Source organism: Anabrus simplex, chromosome 1 (genome assembly GCF_040414725.1).
Source record: "Anabrus simplex isolate iqAnaSimp1 chromosome 1, ASM4041472v1, whole genome shotgun sequence".
In the NCBI taxonomy this organism is placed as follows: Eukaryota; Metazoa; Arthropoda; class Insecta; order Orthoptera; family Tettigoniidae; genus Anabrus; species Anabrus simplex.
The window spans coordinates 966,000,258-966,022,673 of NC_090265.1; the positions used below are offsets into that span (position 1 = coordinate 966,000,258).

General features: G+C 39.1%; 1 protein-coding gene and 1 pseudogene across 1 annotated transcript in view; one reads left to right on the forward strand and one right to left on the reverse strand.

The window, feature by feature from the left end:
• The window catches only part of LOC136857827 (splicing factor 1), a 201,762-nt gene that overhangs the window by 129,370 nt on the left and 49,976 nt on the right, over nucleotides 1–22,416 (forward strand). The window contains exon 4 of the mRNA XM_067136790.2: nucleotides 15,370–15,522. Within this exon, the coding sequence (XP_066992891.1) occupies nucleotides 15,370–15,522 (153 nt within the window). The remainder of the gene's footprint in view (nucleotides 1–15,369; nucleotides 15,523–22,416) is intronic.
• On the reverse strand, nucleotides 11,266–15,360 carry LOC136858813 (piggyBac transposable element-derived protein 4-like; annotated as a pseudogene).

Sequence of the window (22,416 nt, forward strand, 5' to 3'; positions counted from 1 at the left end):
GACGCTGGGGTGCATGCAGGTGAACTTATCAGAAGCCCATTATAAGAGGCACAGTCTGATAACTGCATACGGGAGATAAATCTCCACAATGGTGGAAAATATCTAATTCCCTCCATGGGAACTTAGAATTTTCCATTCGGAATTGCTAGGCGGGCAATAATTCCATTGTAGAGATTTATCTCCCGTATGCAGTTGTCAGACTGTACCTCTTATAATGGGCTTCTGATAACAAGCCAGTTTCCAGAGCTGGAATGACCTGGCCCCGATAGCAGTGAACACTGCTCTTGCTGTTTTATATGAAGTGTGCACATCCCCATTCCTATCAGTGCCTCATAGCAGGGATTAAATAGCTGGAACTATGATGAATCTATGTCACGTACCAGTAGTTGCCAGAACATGCATGAACCACAGGAATGGCATGCTAAAAACCAATGTTTACCTAATTCTGCCAATATTTAGGCAGGCTTTTCTACTCGATTGATAACTCCCTTAACTCATGCCATATACAGCAGTAACGCCACATATCGGAGACTGTGCGATATTAGAATATCCAATGTAAAGGAAGTCGCCCTCCTTCTTCATGATTCCCTCTTGTCCTATTCTGCAAGCAATCATTCCTTCATCATCTTTTCTTTGCTGTCTTCACAATTTTTTTTTTTCTGTTATGGACTCAGGACCACATGGTTTTTCACCTTAAGATAGTCACGACGAAAACTACCACCATCCACGATTGAGAACAAAATTTTCATTCAAGTTCTGCTTGGCATTGGTATGAACTAAGCAACAGAAGTTTAAATTCATTCATGTTTCTTGTTATAGTCGGTATAGTAAATCTCTATTATACCTAAATGATCTAAAATTATATACTCTGTAACTATTGTTATGTAGTATTTATAGATAGGACCAGTAACAACATATTACAACTTATAAATATCATTGTTTTGATCCCGTATTTGGCAATATCTCAAGTAAGGTTGAAAGAAGAATCCCGCCTTCCAATACAGTGAAACCTCATTAAGACGTTCATGCAGATGGTAACAAAACAGAACATGTTAAGTGAGAAAATGTACTACTGCATATATGAATAAAAACTGTCCAACAGGGATGTTGAAACAGATTTTTTTCCGACATAAGGGCATTATACATCGTGTAATCGCAGGTACAATGAAAAATATATCTACCATTTCTAAAGATGAGACGGACGCATTAAAAGGTGTGAAAAACATTAGAGCACAAATATGAAAAACGTTTCCGCTGGGGTTTATAAAATAAGTGCACTGAGAGGTGTGAAAAACGCCAAACGAATATGAAAATATATGAGCACGGGGGCCAATAAAAATATCAAAGTATATTATTGCAGATCACACTCTTTCTAAAGCAAATGTTAGTAAAAGCCTTTTCTCTCGGAGCAGAGGCTAATTAAACATTATTTTATGGTCCCACTTCGTGATAATGAATTGGAAGTTACACTCAACCATGTGTGACCAGGAGGAATGACTTTGGCCGTGATTTGAATAAACTTTGACCAACTCGAGCGATCATGTTGAAACTCGAAGGTGCAAGTTCAGTATTCATAATCTCTGCGTGCTTTAAGATGTGGACACAGTCCACTTTCTGACAGATTTTAATTTTGTCTTTATTAGTAAGAAATTTCAAGACCTTTTCCACATCCACAACTAGGCTATCTCAAGACAAATACAATTACTACGTATAAATATCATTATTTTGATCCCATATTGGCAATATCTTAACTAAGGTTGAAAGAAAAATCCCCCAATACTGTAAAACCTCCTTACCGCGTTTCTGCAGGTGACAACAAAACAGAACATGTTAAGTGAGTCAATTTCACACAGATTATGTTCCTAATCCAGATATAGGCTACTATATCACGCAACACCTGCCTGCTGTCATTTCTTGATGGATACAGTACTTTTGCATCCATCTCTTGGCACAGGCCAGAGTAAAGTGTAGCTTCCACTGAAATCCCAGTCTCATCCATGGCTGTGACAATATGGAAGCTGCTGGGGTATGGGTGGTGCGGATTAATGACATTCAGAGCACAACCAGTGTGTCTGAGTGTCATGAAAGGTGTTGCTCATAGGGTTAGTTGTGCTACAATAGCAATGTCTGGCCCAGTGAGGAAAGCAATGGCAAACTACCTCACTCCTCATCTTGCCTAGTACGCCTCATTTTGGTGCTGCCATTGGTTTTTGTGGTTTCCCTATAACTGCATAGCCTTTGGTGATGCTATTTGAGGATCCAACCAGCCTCTGGGCTGATGACCTAACAGTCACAGACATCACGCAACAAATATTTACTACACTTCACTGTACCACTCGGCACAAAATAAATTTCCGACTTCTCAATGGAATGCGAAATACAAGCACAAATATGCTCACTGTATTATTCAGCAATCTCACTGTTAACCAGCAGGTGAACATTCATGAGGCCAAAGGTTGCTCCCCGAAGGTGCAACTTATCCTGTGAAGTTTGGGAATTTAAGGCCTTTTTTCCCATAATCACGCAACTGTGGCGACAGCTCTTACCCAAGTTGGAAATCACATTTCTTTCACAAGGGATGACAAATAACATTTTCAAGGCTAGCAAAATGTGTTCACACCAAGCGATAATAGCGAAAATTTGTGATGGGATAAGTGAAGTAATTTTATATACAGTACATTTAATACTATGAGAATCAGGACTTCCAATTTATGATGTGCTAAACAGGAAAACAAGTTAGTGTGGAACGCACTAACGAGGTTTCACTGTACGTGATGTTTTTATAGCTAGTGCATGAAAATACAAACATAATCCAGCTTAAGTCCAACTACTTAATTAAAAGATTAGTACATGTTTCATTCCTAAAGTATGGAACATCTTCAATTTTAAAATGCAAATTTTAAATTCAGGGGGATATAGGCTCAACTATGTGGATTGTAATACTTATGTCGGACAAACAGGGGGGTGTTTTTCAATTATACTCCGCGAACATATCAGTGTGGAGAAGTGCAATAGATATTCGGCCATGAATTTACATATGACAGAGCGTAACCATAGATTCGCTGCAGTAGAAAAAGATTTGACCATCCTACGCACTCTGAACAAAGGGAAATTAATGAATATCCTGGAAATCATTTATATTAAGACTGATCAGAAGCAGAATCCTAACCTGAATAAAAATAAGGTTACTGAAAACATAAATATACTATTGGGAGAGATTTCTATCCTGGATTTACGAAGAAAAGTTTTTCAAAAAGGGTCCGGATAAACATTTCATTCATCTTCCTTCCATTGGTTCCACTTCCTACGATTTCACATCTACTTTCCCCTCTTCCCCTTCCTGTCTGTCTCATAAGTCAACTGCACAACATACACATTCAGTGAGCTCACAGTGCAAGGACAGTTACCACAGTGGTACATGCTAGGAGGGAAGCGGTTTGAGTGTTTTTTGATACCCATTGTGCATCCACAAGGTTTTCTCTTTAATTTCTTTCCTTTCCATTTGCAGACTCCTTCTCAATGCCTTTCCAACAAGTTTACACAAGACCTAATTTCACCTGTGGTTTCTCGGTGAGTTTCCCTGGTCCTTGTAAGAAAAAAATTCTTCAAATTTTACGTCCATGAATGGTAAATTTCAAGTTATGTAAAGTTTATAGCCAGCCCTGTGGTGTAGGGGTAGCGTGCCTGCCTCTTACCCAGAGGCTCCGGGTTTGATTCCTGGCCAGATCAGGGATTTTTACCTGGACCTGAGGGCTGGTTCGAGGGCCACTCAGCCTACGTGATTAGAATTGAGGAGCTATCTATCGGTGAGATAGCGGCCCTGGTTTAGAAAGCCAAGAATAACGGCCGAGAGGATTAGTCGTGCTGACCAGCCCTTCAAGGACTGTAGTGCCATGGGGTTTGTTTGTTTGTAAGGTTTATATAAAGTACCAACAGTAATAGTTCCAGCTTACTTTTTAAAAAACATTTTTAACCTCGTTCTTACCATCCATGTTTTTAATTATGTGCTAATTTTTGCTTTTGCATTTTTTAGCTGAGGTGGTTCTGTACTTAAGGAACGAAACATACTCACCTTATAATTAAGTAGTTAGACTTTAAGTTGGATTATGTTTGTATTTTCATGAACTTGTCTTAAAAACGTAGTGTTGGAAAGTAGGATTCTTCATTCAATCTTTGTTAAATAACATATTAGGCAATTAGATTTTAGGCCTTCCCCTAAAGTACCATTTCACCCATTGTGAATAAAATTATTTTTAGCCTAAACTGTAGCGCAGATTGAAGGACTATAGGTCTTGTAGTCTTCATCCTCTTGTGTCTTGCAAAGCACAAGATTTGGTGTGGTGAGATTGCTTGGGAAAACTAAGGATGCTATTCATAAACATTGACTAGTCCTGCCTTAGTCCAGACTAAAGTTAATCCTGACTTAGGTGGGACTAACTACGGACCAAGGTCATGTTATTCATCATCATCATTATCTAAAGGCTTTGCCTTGTCGCTGCAACTATTGATCTCTTCTCTCTGCGATCCTTTTCATCTCTCCATAACCTTGGCATCCCATCATCTCAACTACCTCTTCAATGATCTTCTTCTGTGGTTTCCATCTGCCTTTCTTTCCCATCACCTTGCCTTCGAACAAGTTCTTTATGAAGTCATTATGCCGGAGAATGTGACAAAAAACTGACGCTTTTCTCCTTCTTATCGTTGTTATTAAATGTCTCTGGGTGTTTATTTCTCTAATGTTATTCATAGACCAGGATTATTCGTGTACTAAGATAGTCTGGAGATCATCCTTGCATATTGTTGCCAAGCGTTGTGATTCACTTGTGAGCATGTAAAAAGCTTGCAAAGCAGAACACGACCGACTTCATGCATCACTCTAGGTAGCACAGTGTAGATCTATTTGACCATGTTCTGAGACGTCGATAACAACTTGGATTCATGTCCTATTCGCACGTGATTTTCAAGGACTTATAATGGAGAGCAAGAGGATGATATGGGAGACAATATGGAACCGAGAAGAAAAATTATTCCTCTTTTCATGTGTATAGGAGAGATTTACCAAAGGTGGAAAATAGTTCTATTTTCACAAATTCAAATATAAAGAACATGCATTAATTATGTTTTTCGATTTCTTGTAAACATAATTAGGCTAATACTGTATTATTCTCCCAGTTACTGATGATTTTATATTACCTGATGATTTTATATTACTTATAAGTTTATAAAATAGGACTTTTGTACCATTGGATAATATCATGACTGGTTTTCATTACATACCTGGACAGGGTATGGACTGTCTATATGAGACGTCACGTAGTTGCTCTAGGGAGCCGGTGTTACTTGCTCCGCTCAGGATGGGTGTTTGTCACGTGACGAGAAGCAGTCAGGTGGGTTGCATACCGTGTCTGTATTGTACTTGTGCCACTGGCCTTCGGTACATACTACGTCGTGCACTTCCCCTACTTCTTTCCCTACTTGCTCGCTAAGCTGCTCTCGTTCCTCGAGAGTGGGGAGCAAACTGGCTCTGAAGGCATTTCGCTCTCGATCGACGGATAACATGCTGATGTTGCAAACGTGCAAGTGGTGTTAATGTGACGGGCAGAAAATTAAGATTTCATGGACCATAATCAAGTCAGTTGTTAAAGCTAGCTGATTAAAAAATGTTTAAGAACGCAGTTTTCCTTTATCTAAAAAATATAGCTATCATATTTTATCGAGTTTACTTCAGAATAAGTTTAGTATTGAGATTATTAAAATTATTAATAGTAAAACTTCGCTGGTGCCGTGGTCTAGGGTAAGCATCCCTGCCTGCTACCCACAGGCCCCGTTTTCGATTCCTGGCCAGGTCAGGGACTTTACCTGGATCTGAGGGCTGGTTCGATGTCTACACAGCCAACATGTTTACAATTGACGAGCTCTTTAATGATGAGATAGTGGCCCCAGTCTGAAAAGCCAAGAATAATGGCCAGGAGGATTCGTCGTGCTGACAACACGATACCTGATAATCTGCAAGCCTTCGGGCTGAGCAGGGTTCGCTTGGTAGGCTATGGTCATTCTGGGCTAATGTGTCATGGAGCTTGGTTTAGTTTATTAATTTTATTACCTGAACATTTAGGGAAAACAATCCTCTGTTAATATAAATTTGTGCGTCTTTCCCTCCAGGATTTTAAATCTGAATGTGTGTTACATCAATGGCTCCAATGACCTAGAACGAATTTGATGATGATTACAACTCAGAGGGTGGAACCCGATACTGGCACATAATACTGTAATGGCATCAAGGTGTCTGCTCACGGTTGTATGTCCCCACCTGGCGGACAAATGGCCATTAACAGCGCCATATGCCCTCCCTCCATAATTATGAATACTGCGGAGAGTTTGGCATGCAATCTGGTGATCAGAAATTCTATACCACCCCCTCCCATATCCTGCCAGCCAGCATTAAGATAGTGAAAATATTTTTGACCAAAAGGACTTGAACCAGCTAACCATTGGTGTCAGGTGATAACACAGACGCCTTAACAATGATGGCCACCAAACGAAATGATTTACACATGATATATCGTCTGTTACTGCAGACACTATTCTAATACAACTCAAATAATTATCTAAGGGAACTGAGCAATTTTTGAAACTCACATTTCCAGTAATCTTTCTTCTTCAGCAGGAAACTTAACATACTGAGGTAAGAGTCAAGTGGTGGGAAGATAGACATTGTAAATAATTCGGCTGTCCGTGGGCTGACTAATTCCGTGCAAATTTGTGTTGCAGTATTGTCTTGGATTTGTCATCGTGTGTAATAATGCAGGGCAATGATAATTCTGTTCTCTATAGAAACAGCCAGTCCTTGATTGGTTACATGCTCATATAGGTTTGGACGCACAACTTCTATCAGTCGCTTGCATTGGTCTTCGAAAAACTATATTCTTAAAACTGAGATCGTCATACTTCAGGAAGAAAATCTGTCATATTCCATACCTTTTCATACGTCTCCTCATCTCCCTTATTTCGGAACTAAACGCAACTTCACGTACGACCTTCATGTTATTGAAGTTAGTCCTCGGCTAAACTACTAAAGTTCATCTGGACTAAAGCCGGGTCATCCTCGTACTAATGGGAAAAACAGTCTTTGAATATGAAAAACTTTCGCCTGCTGTTAGCCCGTAGTTGTTTAGGCTTTAGTTCGGACTAAACACGACTATGAATAGCACCCTAGGAGAGGAACTACGTGGAAGCAATGTCTGACAGGCCCTCGTGAACATTGAATTGATGTTGCGTGCTATGAATCCTTGAGAGCTGTGATCAGTAATATATAAATGTAGACCCAGGTTGTAATTTATATCAAAATATCTCTGCATCCAAACATCTCCATGGAACAGTTTCATGCTCTTGAATCTGAGAAAATTCAATGCAATTTTTGTGTATTGCTCCTTATACTCATGACCTTCAACATTATTTAGAAATGTTGTTTCTGTATCTGTCAGCAGCCCATCTAGTGACATTTTGAAGTAATGTCATTTTTGCATAACAAGTAGTGCTGCATTGATAAAATTTTGAATTTATTTGTCCAGGAATATCATGGAACTTTAACAGGAAAATATATTTCCTGCATTCCTACAATACAATACTTCTTCCAGTTGGATGCCAGATAGTCTATACATCACTGTTTTGTTGCATTAAGGTCTCAGACAAATTCTTTGAGAAGAGCTTACTCATACCAAAGTTCATTTGAGCTCATGGCAGCAAACTGGTGAGGTTTAGATTTACACTGTATGTCCCCAAGCTGAGCATGCCTCTGCTCCGACTTATTTTCTTTTCTTGTATTTTTGTCATGGGGATGAGTTGTAAAGTTTTTTCATTTTTATACCCTGCATCCTCACATTTTGGTAGACCTATTACAATGTAGAAATCTTCCTTAATCTCACTTAATACTTTAAAAGTAGTTTGTTTGGTTTATTTATGCATAAACATTTTTCTTTGGGCCAATATTGGTATTTAAAACGCGAAGATATTTGGTAAATCCTTTTGATGTGATCAACTGCTCAGAGGATTCAGTGCATTGTGGAAATTATTCCTTTCAGTATGACAAACTGTTTTAGAATCACCATATTCTGCAATTGTTATTACCACTGCTTTAGGTTAAAGAAAGGCTTGACTTTAAAAAAAAAATAGTAGTTTTGTTGATTAACTATTTTGTGCACAGCCAGTGTGTTTGTATTAGTACTATTGTCATGCATAATATTTATTTGGATATACTGACTTTACTGCTTTTAAAAAGGCTTTATTCAGTACAATAATGATAGAAGTAATGATTTTAGACTACAGTAATACTGTTCCACCATTTCAGTTTCTGTGGGGAGTTGTTTTATGAAGCAGAATTGAAATGTCTTGGGGTACGAACATGCCGAGTGGATTACTCCTCACTCAGTGCTCATAGCAGTGCTCTTCACTCATCACTCATCATTCAAAGGCGCACATACCGGGTAGGAGACCCTCGCTCTTTCTTCATTAATGAGGAAAAGTTTTCCATCCAGTTATGATTGTGCAGCATTCACGAGAAGATAGGGTTGTGTTCTTTATATGTAATTTTGTTTCGTGAAAATGTTCATACTCCTCTGTATACATAATAGTACTGGGCGAGTTGACCGTGCGCCTAGGAGCGCGCAGCTGTGGGCTTGCATCCGGGAGATAGTGGGTTCGAATCCCACTGTCGGCAGCCCTGAATATGTTTTTCCGCGGTTTCCCATTTTCACACCAGGCAAATGCTGGGGCTGTACCTTAATTAAGGCCACGGACGCTTCCTTCCCATTCCTAGGCCTCTCCTATCCCATCGTCGCCATAAGACCTATCTGTGTCGGTGCGACGTAAAGCAAAATAGCATACATAATAGTTAAGTATAGTAGCAGAAGTGATGATGAACTTATGATAGCACGCAAACTGTACTTGATTTCAAGTTCTGACAGAAGATACAGCGCACATCCAATTAATTAGAGAAGGCAGAGATTGGGTGAATTCCATCATTTATACCAAGAAGTGAAGAAAGACCCACAGAAATGTCACGACTATTGAAGAATGTCAATGCAGACATTTCAGTATACGACTCCTTGGCTGAATGGCAAACGTTAATCCCTTCGGTTCAGTGAATCCCGGGTTCGATTCCTGGCCGGGTCGGAGATTTTATTGGCGACATTAATTCTTCTGGCTCGGGGATTGGTTATTTGCGTTTGTTCCAACACTCTCCTCTTCATACTCAGACAACACACCATACTACAAACTACCACCGAAACACGCAATAGTAATTACATCCCTCCACATAAGGTTGACGTCAGGAAAGGCATCCATCCGTAAAACAGCGTCAGTCAACATGTGTGATACGGTTCGCATCCGCGGCCCCACAAGGTGTGGCAAATGGCGGCAGAAAAAGAAGAAGAAGAATGCAGACATTTCAATATTTGCTGAAAGGAATTGAAGGCAATATGAAACCACGGAAGTACAGCAGCTATCATGTCAGTCATATTTGCATTGAAGAAGAACTGGTCATTACAATAGCGTAAGCAGTAGTAATATAATATTATTCTCCACTTCAATAAAGCAATCTGTACTTCATCGAAAGATTAAATTTACTGAGTATAAAGATAATATTCAACATGGATATTTTACCTTCAGTGAACGCAGGCCGATAATATTATGAGTAGGCGGCCGTGGCCTTGAGCCAACCAATCACAGAACAGCGCTCAAGAAGCACATCGCTCCAAAATCAAACCGATTTGATTCTTGAGGGAGGAGCGGAGAGAAGAGGGATGAGTGAAGTGCCGGCATGAACACTACTATAGAAATGTATGGGTTTGTTTTGCATCTCTCAGCTTCCTGTGTGAAGACACAGGAGTGATGAGCGCTGAGCGAGGAGTAATCCATTCGGCATGTTCGTACCCTTACACTGAGTACTGTTTAAGTGCTCACTCCCAGTTAACAATGGGCTAGTGTTTTGATTAATTATGTTCTGTATAAGTAAGTTCACTCCAAATTATATTTGTTCCTAAGTGATGTTGCAGTGTGATTTGATTTTGTGGTAGAAAGACCTTGAGACTGCCTTTAAGATGTATCTCCTCCTCCAGTTAAGTTTGGGTTGGTGTTTTGGATCAGTGACTTGCATCTGCTTCTATTCTTTCACCACTTTCGTTCCAACACCTCTTCCGCATCTTTCACTCCTCTTCCCACATCTGCCTTTTCCTGCTCCAGCCATCTTCCTTTGGGTCTCCGCCTGGGTTTTGTGCTTTTTACTTTCATTTCAAATACTTGACTTGGTGTTTGCTTTTTGTCCATTCTCCGCAGGTGCCCATACCATCTCAAATCCTTTCATGAGGACTGTTGATTCTGAGCCACCCCTTTTGCATGATCCCTTGTTTTTTCCAGCATACTTTACAGGAACTCAATTCCGCTTGTCTGTACCACATTTACTCGCGTATTAGATTCCCTTGCATATTAGAGCCCCTTCTCCCCACCTGGGCTTTTCAGGAGAAGTAAAATAAACAAGTTAAAGCTTACATATATAACCCCCAGCATAATTTTTCAAAGAAAAACAAAGGTTATACTTTGTAGCAGTCTTTCTAAGCTTTCCAACAACAACACAAAATTGCATTTTGATTGTTTATGAATTAATAACAAGATATAGCTTCCTTTTGTCAGTAACATGAGTTTTGTGCAGTAGCCTGCAGCTAAGAGAGTTTTGTATTATTGAATAACACAAAAAGCAAGAAGTGTAGATTTACCACAGCTTTCAAATTAACCTTCTGCTGTAAAACAAGTTGTGAAACCAGCAGCCAAAGAATTTAATATTCATCCTAACACATTGGTACAACCGAAAAAAGAGAAACTGCGTGTTGCCTACCTAACGTACACTATATGATAAGTAGGTCATATTTTGAGGTGAAGCAGTACCAACCTTATTTCAAATAATGCTATGTATATTGAGTAAGTTGAGAAATCGTAGTTTTAAGTGATTCAACTAAGAGCATTGGAAGCAGCAAAAACATTAACACATCGACCATGGGCGCCGAACGGAGGCTGCTACCCCATGCAGACCAGATAGTTCAAGCCTGCAAGGAAGAAATTACACTGCTGCACTCAAACTACTGTAACTCGAAATGTATTCAAGATATCAACCTCAATCTTGGAACATGTACTCCCTAGGTTGCTTCTTAGTCTGTACGTTGTGATACTTTTCAAAGAAATACCATTTGTGGCTCCATTCAATAGTCTTTTTACACACTGTGTAGTATGAATGCCATATTTGTGCCATTCGTATACTCATTGTTTTTTTTAATTATTAATAATCTTGACCATGATGGTCGGGATTGGATTCGTATTGACTTAGTAACAGTAAATATGTTGGAAGATAGTCCGCCTAGTCAATACTATTCATTTATTTACCTTTCACCTTAATATCTAGTACATGTTTTGAGAATATTATGCATTCTCTTCCTCGGCTAGTGGATTAAAATTCAGTATACAATAAGACCTGACTAAAATACGGGGGCCCCCATTAAAAATTCAAAACAATGAGTATGACAATGTGACACTTAAAAATTTTGGATAGTACAAACATAGAATTAAAATCCCATTTTGTCAAGTACAAATTAAAAACACAATATAGTAATGTCTAATTAAATACAACGTCTTGTGATGATATGAATTCACAGTGTCCTTGTTGTATTCTCAATTGTTCATGTCGGAGCCTTTTGTTAATTTTTATTTCATTTCCTTTTTATAGACCATTTTAACCTATTTTCAACCTGCCTGCATAATACATCTATCAACCAAAGATAATGGCAGGACTCCAAGTTTTAACGCAGCTTCATTTATTCTTGTACAAATCCAATTGAACTACGCAAGATAGTATTATAATTCCTAGGACACCGTAAATTCACACCATTATACGACGCTGTGTCCAATATTTTAATTTAAAATAGACATCATTTTAACACCCATTAACGGTGGATATCGGCAGGACTTCAAGTTTTAATGCAATTTCATTCATTCCTAACTCAACATTTTTGAACTACGCAAGGCAACTTCAAGGACTCCAAAATAATTTGAAAATTAGAATATATATTACAAAAAATAAAAATAGGTTTTCAATTACTAAAAAAGTAATTGTTCTTTAGTGATATTTTTGATCAGCCATTCTGAAAATAAGAGCAATTAATCCTCTGTGACATGATATAATTGTTGTTTTTTTTTTTTGTATTCTTATTTAGTCATTATTTATAGCACCTGACATAAAGAACTGTACACGTAACTTTCGGTGTCGGCATTTGTGTTTTGGAAAACACTCTCCATGCAGACCTTTGTTACACCTAGTGCATACTGTTCTGGCCCTCTTCCTCTTTTCCTTAGTGCTGCATACAACATAATTGGACTCCTTCTCAGGAAGCTTCCTCACCCCCTTCGGTTCTCTTTGATCATGGATGGCACTTAATTTTATGGTAATCCTCTCATCCCCTAGGCTCTCAATTATTGATACTGTATAGTACAGTCTAGATTTCATTTTACCTGATCCCTTATTGTTTTCCTTATAAAGAACGTAGCTGTCAGTACCATTCTAGCAATGATATTGAAAGCCACCTTCTTCCAGTACCGTACAGTCCGCCTCTCATCAAGGTAACTGTATAACATCATGTCCAAGGTGTCGATCCCACCCATGGATTTATTATAGGATGTTATTAATGCTGGTTTAGAATTGCTGTTGGCACTGTTGTGGGTTGCTGGAATTTCCTGTTCTTGGGCTATTGCACGGCTAGATAGGAGAAAGACTGGGTTCTTCTGGGACTTCTTTTCTCGGAATGCACATGCTAACATTCGACCTGATCTAAAATACTGTTTCTGTCCAACAGAAAATTTATTTTTAAAATTCTGAGGCAAATATTTCCTATTTCTCTTAACAGTTCCTGTTATATATGTACCAAGAAGGTAGAGATGGCGCACGAGTTGTATAGACATGAAATAGTTGTCAACAAAGACATGGTAACCCTTGTTGAGGTAACCATCCATCACTAGGAGCTTTTTTACAACAGTGTATCCCAAACCTTTTTTTATAATATTGTCTCTGTCTTCTTGAGATCTGGCACCCCTGTAGGTAAAGAAACCCAGACAGTAATTGGAAACAGGATCACACAAAAATCCAAAATTTGATCCCCCAGCGGTGGTAGTGTTTGTTGGGCAGGTATTGGAGAAGGCTGATTTAATTTTTTGTTCCTACAAGAGACTCATCAATGCTAATCTCCTGATGTGGTATATAGTAGTGCCTAAATACACTGTCGGCATGATCCACTAATGGTTGATAGTTTGCACAGTTTGGCCCTGGCAATCCCTCATTGTTTACAAGATGAAAGAACTGCAGGAAGTGGGAGAACGTATGTTTAGTAAACATTTTAGGGAACCATGGGTTGAACTGAGAAGGCTATGTAGACCAGTAAGATGCTATGGTTGGTTTTCTGTTGATACCCATATTAAGAAGACATGCAATAAATCCTTTCATTTCAGACAGTGTGATCCTGACCCAATTCTTTAGAGAGGCGGGAACATTATCTCTCTTACTCGTGATGAATTGCTGGGCATATTGATTAGATTCTGTCACCATAAGTGATAGAATAAAATCTGTGAAAAACAAAAGGAAGTAGGCTATTGGAAGAGACTCAGGAGGTGGCATGTGTTTGGGTCCAGATAATTCATGATATTGAAATGGAAAAGGGAGAGGACTTTCAGGTGACAGAATCTCTCTGTAATCTTCATCATCCATATCATCATCACTGTCAGATATACTGTGAGCATTTGTTGGGGTTGTTTCTTGAGCACTATCATCACTATCTATAAAATTTGAATCACTCTCGGCTATAAAGTCACTGTCATCGTCTAAAGCATCTAAATAATTCAAGACTTTGGAATTATTTAGCCTAGAACTTGGCCCAGCCATTTAAAAAAATTAGGCCTACTCGCAGCACGATAATCTAATAACACGAAATGTTAAACTAAACTTCACTTCAGAACACCGATAAATCTTGAATATAAACAAAATATAACAAACGGTAAACTACTATTAAAATGGAAACAATATAATGAAGGAAAACATGTATTTTGAAGCGTAAACAGGACTGTACTCGCAAACAGCACACTTCAACTTGCCATGCGGTAAACATGTACGGTTTGATAATTTCGTTTGTTTCAAACGGATGAGCTTAGAGTATCTCTCAAGAAAAGTGTAAACTAAATCCAAAAGCTACTATTGCTGCCTTTTCCTGGCATCTGGGAGTCCGTTATAGTACTAATACAGCCATTCAAACACAGAGCAATAGATCGGCTCGCTGAGCGTATAAGAGTTAACCAAGGAAATGTTTTTCCTAAAATGGAAGGGGAAATTCCAGTCCATCCATTATGCAGTGGCATCCATTACGTCAGATGGTACTGTATGTATGCCTAAAAATTCATGCTTATGCTACAGTCTTCTTATGTCTTGTATCCTAAGCGTTTAAAATTCTGTACTGTTTCCAATGGCTACATGTTATTTTCCTCTCCTTTCGTGTTACTACAATAAAACTGCCTTACATTTCTTTATACCAATTTTCATTTCTGAATATTCAGTTCTTTCACCCTACAAATTTATTTGGTCTTGTATTTGTTTGTCATTGTCCTCCATCAGTACAACACCAATACTTAACCATGCTCTGTTTTTTGTATAATCATTATTTTATCTCTTATTGTACGGTATTTCATCCGTAGTACTTATAAATAAAAGTGATGACAGGAATCCACTGCTAGAGTTCTTACTTTCATTTTACAATTACTATACAGAGCTTTTATCATTTTAGATATGTCACTTTAATGGTGTATACAAAACTAAGAATATCACTGGGTGTTGATCAGTTAACTTTCATAGGTTTGAACCTGAGGAGAAAACTCAGGTTATAGCATGTGGTGCTGGTGGTGTAACTACCTTTAATGTTACATAGATCTAATTTATCCAACTCCCTCTGGATTTAGTTTTGAGATATTACTTGTAATAATAAATAGAGGAAATCCTTGCTGATGTGAAATTGAAAGATATTAAAAACTTTCGAAAATGAACTGTGCAAGGATATATTTCGAGTCCTGGTGAACTAGGTCCTTGGAAATATTAAAAGTTGAAAGCATTTGCTTTCAATTAATGTACAAATTATATGAGTTTACTTGTTAATACAAGTGTGATAGAAATTTCAAAACTAATACCTTTATGCTTGGCTATATAAAGTACTAGAACACACTGGCAGATGTACCTTGCTGTACACATGACTTATTACTATATGTGTAAATAATATTCTTTATTTTATATTATAGATCCCCTTCACCTGAACCAATCTATAGCAGCGATGGTAAACGGTTGAACACCAGGGAATATCGAACAAGAAAGAGACTAGAAGAAGAAAGGCACCATCTGATTCAACAGATGTTGAGCCTTAATCCAGACTTCAAACCTCCTGCTGATTATAAGTATGAGGCTGTATATATATTTTGTTGCCTTTTCTTAATGTTCCCATCATATTGCCATGTTAGCTGTAATTTTATAGATATAAACGTTAAATTAGGGACTATACAGTACCTAAATTAATCTTGCATTAGATTCAAGGTGATGTGAGTCATATGTTAATAAGCTTAATTTTGTTTGTATGTATGTATGTATGTATACATGCATGTTTACCCCTTAGTCCGGTTTCCTGATTCTGGGTCGGAGATGAAGTGAGATGGATTTGTACAGCATATTTTTTACGGCCAGATGCCCTGCCTGGCGCCAACCTCAGTTGAGAAGCTAATGATGAAATGAATGATTGTGAATGAAATTGTGTGAGGAGGGAGAAGGAATTGGTTGTGGCCTAAAAATAGGAACTGTTCTGACATATGCCTGGAAGTGCAAATGATGACACCACAGAAAACTACTCTCAGGAAAGCCAACAGTGGGGTTCAAACCCACTTATCTCCAAAATGCAGAGCTTGGCTCCATGGGTGTGGTGTGTAATTTGTAATTTCCAGAGAATAAAACTCTTAAATATTTACTAAAATGATTGCAATACACAAAGTTTATGTTCCTTTATCCAGTTTGATGGTCAGATTTTCTTAAATTCTTAATAACATATATTAACGGAGTACTATACCCCATTTTCCAATTGATTTTCTCAAAATTCAATAAATTCTGTCTTACAACTTCAAATTTACACAACATGATCAGTTTTTAAGCTAGAAGCTTCTGGTTCTCATGAGAATGTTTGCAAATTTACCTAATATCAAGATATATAATAAACCACAAATTGAGATTTTTCGACTATAGGCATGGTTTTCTGGAGTGCGTCACATATGAAGATAAAGTTGGAATTCAAGAGGACGATATTGGTTTTTATAGGATGAGGAGTAAGGGATTGGAATAATTTATCAAGGAAAATGTTCAATAAATTTCCAATTTCTTTGAGAGCATTTAAGAAAAGACTAAGTAAACAGTTGATAAGGAATCTGCCACCTGGGCAAGTCTTAAATGCAGATCTTAGATAATTGATTTGATTTTGTTTTATGCTGACTAATACTTTTTTTCTATACCAAAACTTTTTTTCAGCAATTCACTTCATAACCTAACCTTACAAAAGCTGCTTTCGTAGATCAGTAACGAACTACTTTCATCCGTAAATATAAAAGTCTATCATTGTTCTGTAGGCTTCACTTACGTTATTACAGATGCAAAAAAAAAAGAAAAGGGGGCGGGCTGTCCTCAGTGTGCCAAGCGTGCTGAAACTCTGTGCGTGTGCGCGCGCGTGCGCGCGTGTGTGTGTGTGTGTGTGTAGAGGGAGTGTTGAAAAGGAAATTTCTGTTCCTTGGTCAGGCTGAACATAAGCACCACCTCATTGGCAAGCCTTTCTGTTATAATAGGTTATACCTGAGGCTCATTTACCATTTTAGCCACAAAGCCTGGCACATGCCCATATGGTCTTCAAAGAATGCGCAGAAAGCCTGATTTCAAAGAGATTATAGCTATAGATGGCTTCAAATTGTCGTCGAAGGATGGCAGTAGCTTACTGTACCTGTAATTCATGCACGCGTAACCTGGCAAAAGAGTTATGCCTGACATAGGATCTATGCGGGGTATTCTTGTTGTCGGGCATGGCCCGCCGCGTGAGTGCTAACACTTGGTTCAAACACCACAAACAACGGCTGTATACATCGAGACCTGGAGACACTGGAAGGAATCAAATAGACTTCATTATGATTAGGCAGAGATTCAGAAACCAGGTTTTGGATTGCAAGACTTTCCCAGGAAAAAATGTGGACCTGTTGGTCATGAAATGCCTCTGAAATTGAAGAAATTGAAGAAAGGAAGGAAAGCAAGGAGATGGGATCTAGACAAGTTGAAAGAACATAGTAAGAGGGATTGTTTCCAGGAACATGTTGCACAAGGACTGAATGGAAAGGCTGAAGGAAACACAATGGAGGAAGAATGGACAGTCGTGAAGAATGAGGTCTCTAGGGCTGCTGAAGAAATGTAGGAAGAAAGGAAAGATCAACTATCAATCAATGGATAACTCGGGAGACACTAGACCTGATTGATGAATGGCGAAAGTACAAGAATGAAAAGAATGAAGAGGGCAGAATGGAATACAGGCGATTGAAGAATGAAGTACAGTAAATCCTTGATTATCCGTTCTTATGCCCGGGAAGTGGTAAACGGTTAATGAAGAAACACAGATAATCCATACTACTAATTTTAATGGACTTTAAAAGTACATACAGTATAACCTTAAAATGCAGTGCATTATACCCTCTTTAAAACCATAATATAGTCAAAGCTACAACAATACATACTAAATATTCACCTAAATTACCATCAGACCATAAATAATTTACCTGGTATCATTTAAGCTGCTTTTTTAAAAAAATTGCTTTTTTTTTTTCCACTCTCCTACAACTTATATTCTTCTTTATGTCCATTCTGAGCTTTCTGATTACAAGAATGTCTGAAAAATCCATATCGTCTTCTTCCTCGAAGAATTCCATTAACATTTCAGCCGACTCCATTTCGGTCTGAAGCGGTACACGATTGTTTATGACGCACACTTCTTCCCCATCCCCCTCTCTTTCACTCGTCACTTCGCAGCTGACTGCAGAGTTCCCGTTCACGCTTTTATTTACTATTTCGTCATCAATTCAAATGTGATGCCGAAGCAGTACATCATCAGTATGAAGCCACTCCTCAATTGTTACTTTCATCCACTTAAAATGAATGTTATTTTCAATAGTCTTCAGGATATCTTTGATCATCAATCCCTCATTTTCATCTTCATCAGTGAACCCATGAAAATTGTCGGCGAGCTCTTCGACATCAGCATACAATATCTCCATGATCGAGTGATGTTCTGTGCGGTTACTACACTAGTGTCCAGAAGTTAAGCATAATCACTAAACAAGGCCATACCGCCTGATAGGAATGTCAAGACGGATTGCTGAACAATTGGAAGCTGAATCACACATCATATGTCGCACAACTTGTCCAAAAAAAACAGGGTCAGAAATGTTCTGATAGCTATATACCGTTGACAGCAACTAACAAAACTTAGCAATGTTTTCCACAACAAAATATGCTGTTAATAGGGTGTATGGTTATCCCTAAAGGCCACACATGCTTCGCAGTCATGTGGCATGCTCTCTGTCAGATAGTCCAAGAGCTCTTGTGGCAGTTGATCCCATTCCTCCGAAAGGGCAATGCAAAGGTCTTGGAGGGTCCTTGGTGGAGGCCGGCGGATTGCAATTTGCCTCCCCAGTGCATCCCAGGCATGTTCTATAGGATTCAGATCCACAGACCTCGCTGGCCAGTCCATGCGATGAATGTCTTCCCCAGCCAGAAATTCATCCACCAGAGCAGCGCGGTGCGGTCGGGCATTATCGTCCATTAAGATAAAGTGTGGGCCAACCGCACCTCTAAAGAGTCGAACATGTGGTCTCAGTAGTACCTCATCCCTGTATCTCCAAGTGTTAATAGTGTTCCTCGGACCACCCACGAAGATGTGCAGGTCCGTACGGCCATTCAACATGAGGCCGCCCCACACCATGACACCACCATCACCACCATACTGGTCCCGTTCTACGATGTTCCTGTGGTATCGGCTACCCGCTTCTCTCCAGATTAATGTGCGACGGGAATCACTCTTCAAACTGAAGCGAAATCCATCTGTGAAGAGCACGTGCCTCCATTCATCCATGGTCCAGTTTTGATGTTGACGGCTCCACAGTAAACGGGCCCATCTCTGTGCTGGAGTGAGCAGGATGTACACCGCTTGACGTCGGGCAAACAGCCCTGCTGTTCCAAGCCTCTGGTACGCAGTTTGCCGGGAAACGTCAACCCCTGAGACGGCTGCAAGCTCCGCTGAAAATTGAGTTGCAGATGCACTCCGATTTCGTCGGGCGGTGAAGGCCAGATATCGGTCCTGCAGTGGGGTGGTTACCCTTGGTCGACCTGGTACTGGCCTACGACTAACATCTCCTGTGTCTCGAAATTGTCTCCAAAGCCTGGAAATGACACTTTGTGACACATCCAAGAATACGGCGACTTCGGTCTGTGTCTGGCCTGCTTCTAGGCATCTGAGTATTCTATGCTGCTGCAAAACGGGGTCCAAATGGCGTCATGCCATTACGTTGTCACGTTCACCACGAGGCTACACTCCACACACTATAACAGGGCAAACACGACTGAAGGAATATGGGGCGCAAGCACTGGCTGTGTTTACCTTGCGGTTACGCCGCTAGTCAAAGCAGGAAACACTCCTTTCCTATACAGAGCGAACACGTAAAGTTGGTAGGTGCATATGTCGTGCGATTTGTGGTCTATTTACTGTTGCCCTGCATACTCATAACTTGTGCTTAACTTTTGGACACTAGTGTAGATCCCATGATTTCTGGGCAAGATGAAGTGCCTCTTTAAGATTGAGTTTCTTCCAGAACTCAACCATTGATGTTTCTTCAGAAAGTAAGAGGCCTAGCAATTCACACTTATAATGCGCCTTAAAGGTTGCGATGACGCCTTGGTCCATCAGCTGAATTAATGAAGTTACATTAGGTGGGAAATAGGAAACAAAGATGTTTCCGTCCTCTGATTTCAACTCTGTATCAACAGGGTGAGAGGGTACATTATCAAGAAAAAGGACGGCCTTTAATGGCAAGCCTGTACACGCCAAGAAATCTCGAACCCCTGGAACGAACTTATTATGGAACCTAGTCCTGGAAATATTGCACGTCACCCATGCAGACGATAATCTACTCGGAAATATTTTATTGTTCCTTTGAAAGAACGTGGATTTTTTGCTTTACCAATAACAGCTAATTTTAATTTATGGTCGCTACTAGCATTCGCACAGCACAAGATTGTAACGCACTCTTTACTAGATAGGAGCTGATTTCTCTTCAGCAGCTGCTAGTGTTTTACTAGATAAGCTCTTCCAATAAAGTCCAATTTCATCGGCATGGTACACTTGACTTGGAACGTAATTGTATCTCTCTGGCCTTCGATGTTTAATTCTCGAATGCCATGTCTGTCCTTAAATCTCTGTAGCCAACCCTTGGACGCTGGTGAGGACCCTGAGAGCCCCATATTTTCGGGAAATATTTGTGCCTGCCTTGTTATCATAGGACCACTAATAGGTACACCTTCGCCTCTCTTTTGCTGAAACTACATGAATAACGCATTATCCAGTTCTTTTAAAGATGATGCTTTCATTGTTTTTCTTTTAGCAAATCCATGCAAACTGTCAGAACTCGCCGCAAACTGCAACGCTTTGTCTTTATTCTTCATTAGGTTCCGCACTGTTGTCACACCCACACCGAATTCTGATGCTAAATATGAGACTAGTTCACCTTTCTTTAACCGTACGATTATATTAACTTTATTTTGTGGGGGTCAGGTCTCAACAAATATAAAATTACTCATTCGTGAGGGTGAATAATTTAGTTTTAGTTTATTTATGTTCAAATTCATGCAACTAAGTCTATTATTGCTATTCACATTTCATTGAATTAAGTTAGTTTCTTCAACATATTGCGTTGTCTGTTGCCGCATGATCTATCTTCCCTTTCAGTTTTCAGGCACCTAACATTATATGGTGCTGGTTGAACTTCCCAAAGTTTGTTCTGGTGCATAGTAGAAACTTTCCATTCCTGGGCTGAGTGGCTGAGACGATAGAGCGCTGGCCTTCTGATCCCAACTTGGCAAGTTGAATCCTTGCTTATGGTATTTGAAGGTGCTCAAATATGTCAGCCTCGTGTTTGTAGATTATTACTGGCACGTAAAGAACTTTCTGGGACTAAATTCTGGCACCTCGGCTTCTCCCTAAGCCTTAAAAGCTGTTAGTGGAACGTAAAGGCAATAAATTATTATTATTATTATTATGATTATTATTATTATTATTATTATTATTATTATTATTATTATTATTATTTATTGGTGAAGCTATTGACTTAGAGAGGTCAGACTGTGTTGTAGGGTAGGCAAGCTCTCACTGGAAGAGATGAGAATGAAGTGTTATAGGCCTGGAGAGGTCAGACTTCGACTATGCTAGTCAGTTTCTCATGGCAAGTGATGAGAATGAAGTGGAGCCATTGACCTAGAGAGGGAGAGACTATTGACTAGACAACCTCTTCCTGGAAGGGTCGCAAGGATGTGCTGATAAAACATGGGCAGAGTTTATTAACTTAATGATTGTGGTTTATTTTTATAATGGTCCGTATCGACTACAATCTCTAATCCAATAAATACAAATTTCCTCTCTACCCACTCTCTTTTCACTATGCGCGCCATTTCAAGGGAACAGGTCTAGGTTTGTTTTGATTCGATTGACAACCAACGAAGGTCAAGGGAAAGCACTAAAAAGTTTAATAGTATAACTGACAGAGTAACTATGACATTAAGTGTATTGAAATTTTCCTTCCATAATCCCGCGTTTAGGTGAGTGATGTTAATATTCTTGATTAGGTTTCAGATTTGGGATCAAAATAATCCTCGTCCATCTGGCAAACAGAGGAAAAGGATTGTCATCCTGATATCGGTGTTCAGTTGACAAGCAGGTTAAGAATGTAAATTTCAAGGGAGAGTTGTAAAAAAATAGTGGTCGTTTGTGTTCTTATGATATTTAGGAAATATTTTATTTTAATTATTATGACACATGTTAGATTTATATTAACTTATTTACATACTAATTTTAATGTACTGAGCATGCACATGTATACCATTTTTTGTGCAAGATACAGTTCTACGCTACTGAGATTTACACATGTAATCCGCAACATACTGAATTTTAGTCATACCCTTGTTTGATGTGATGAAGTGCAGCACCCAGAAGAACAATTTGTGTATTTTTT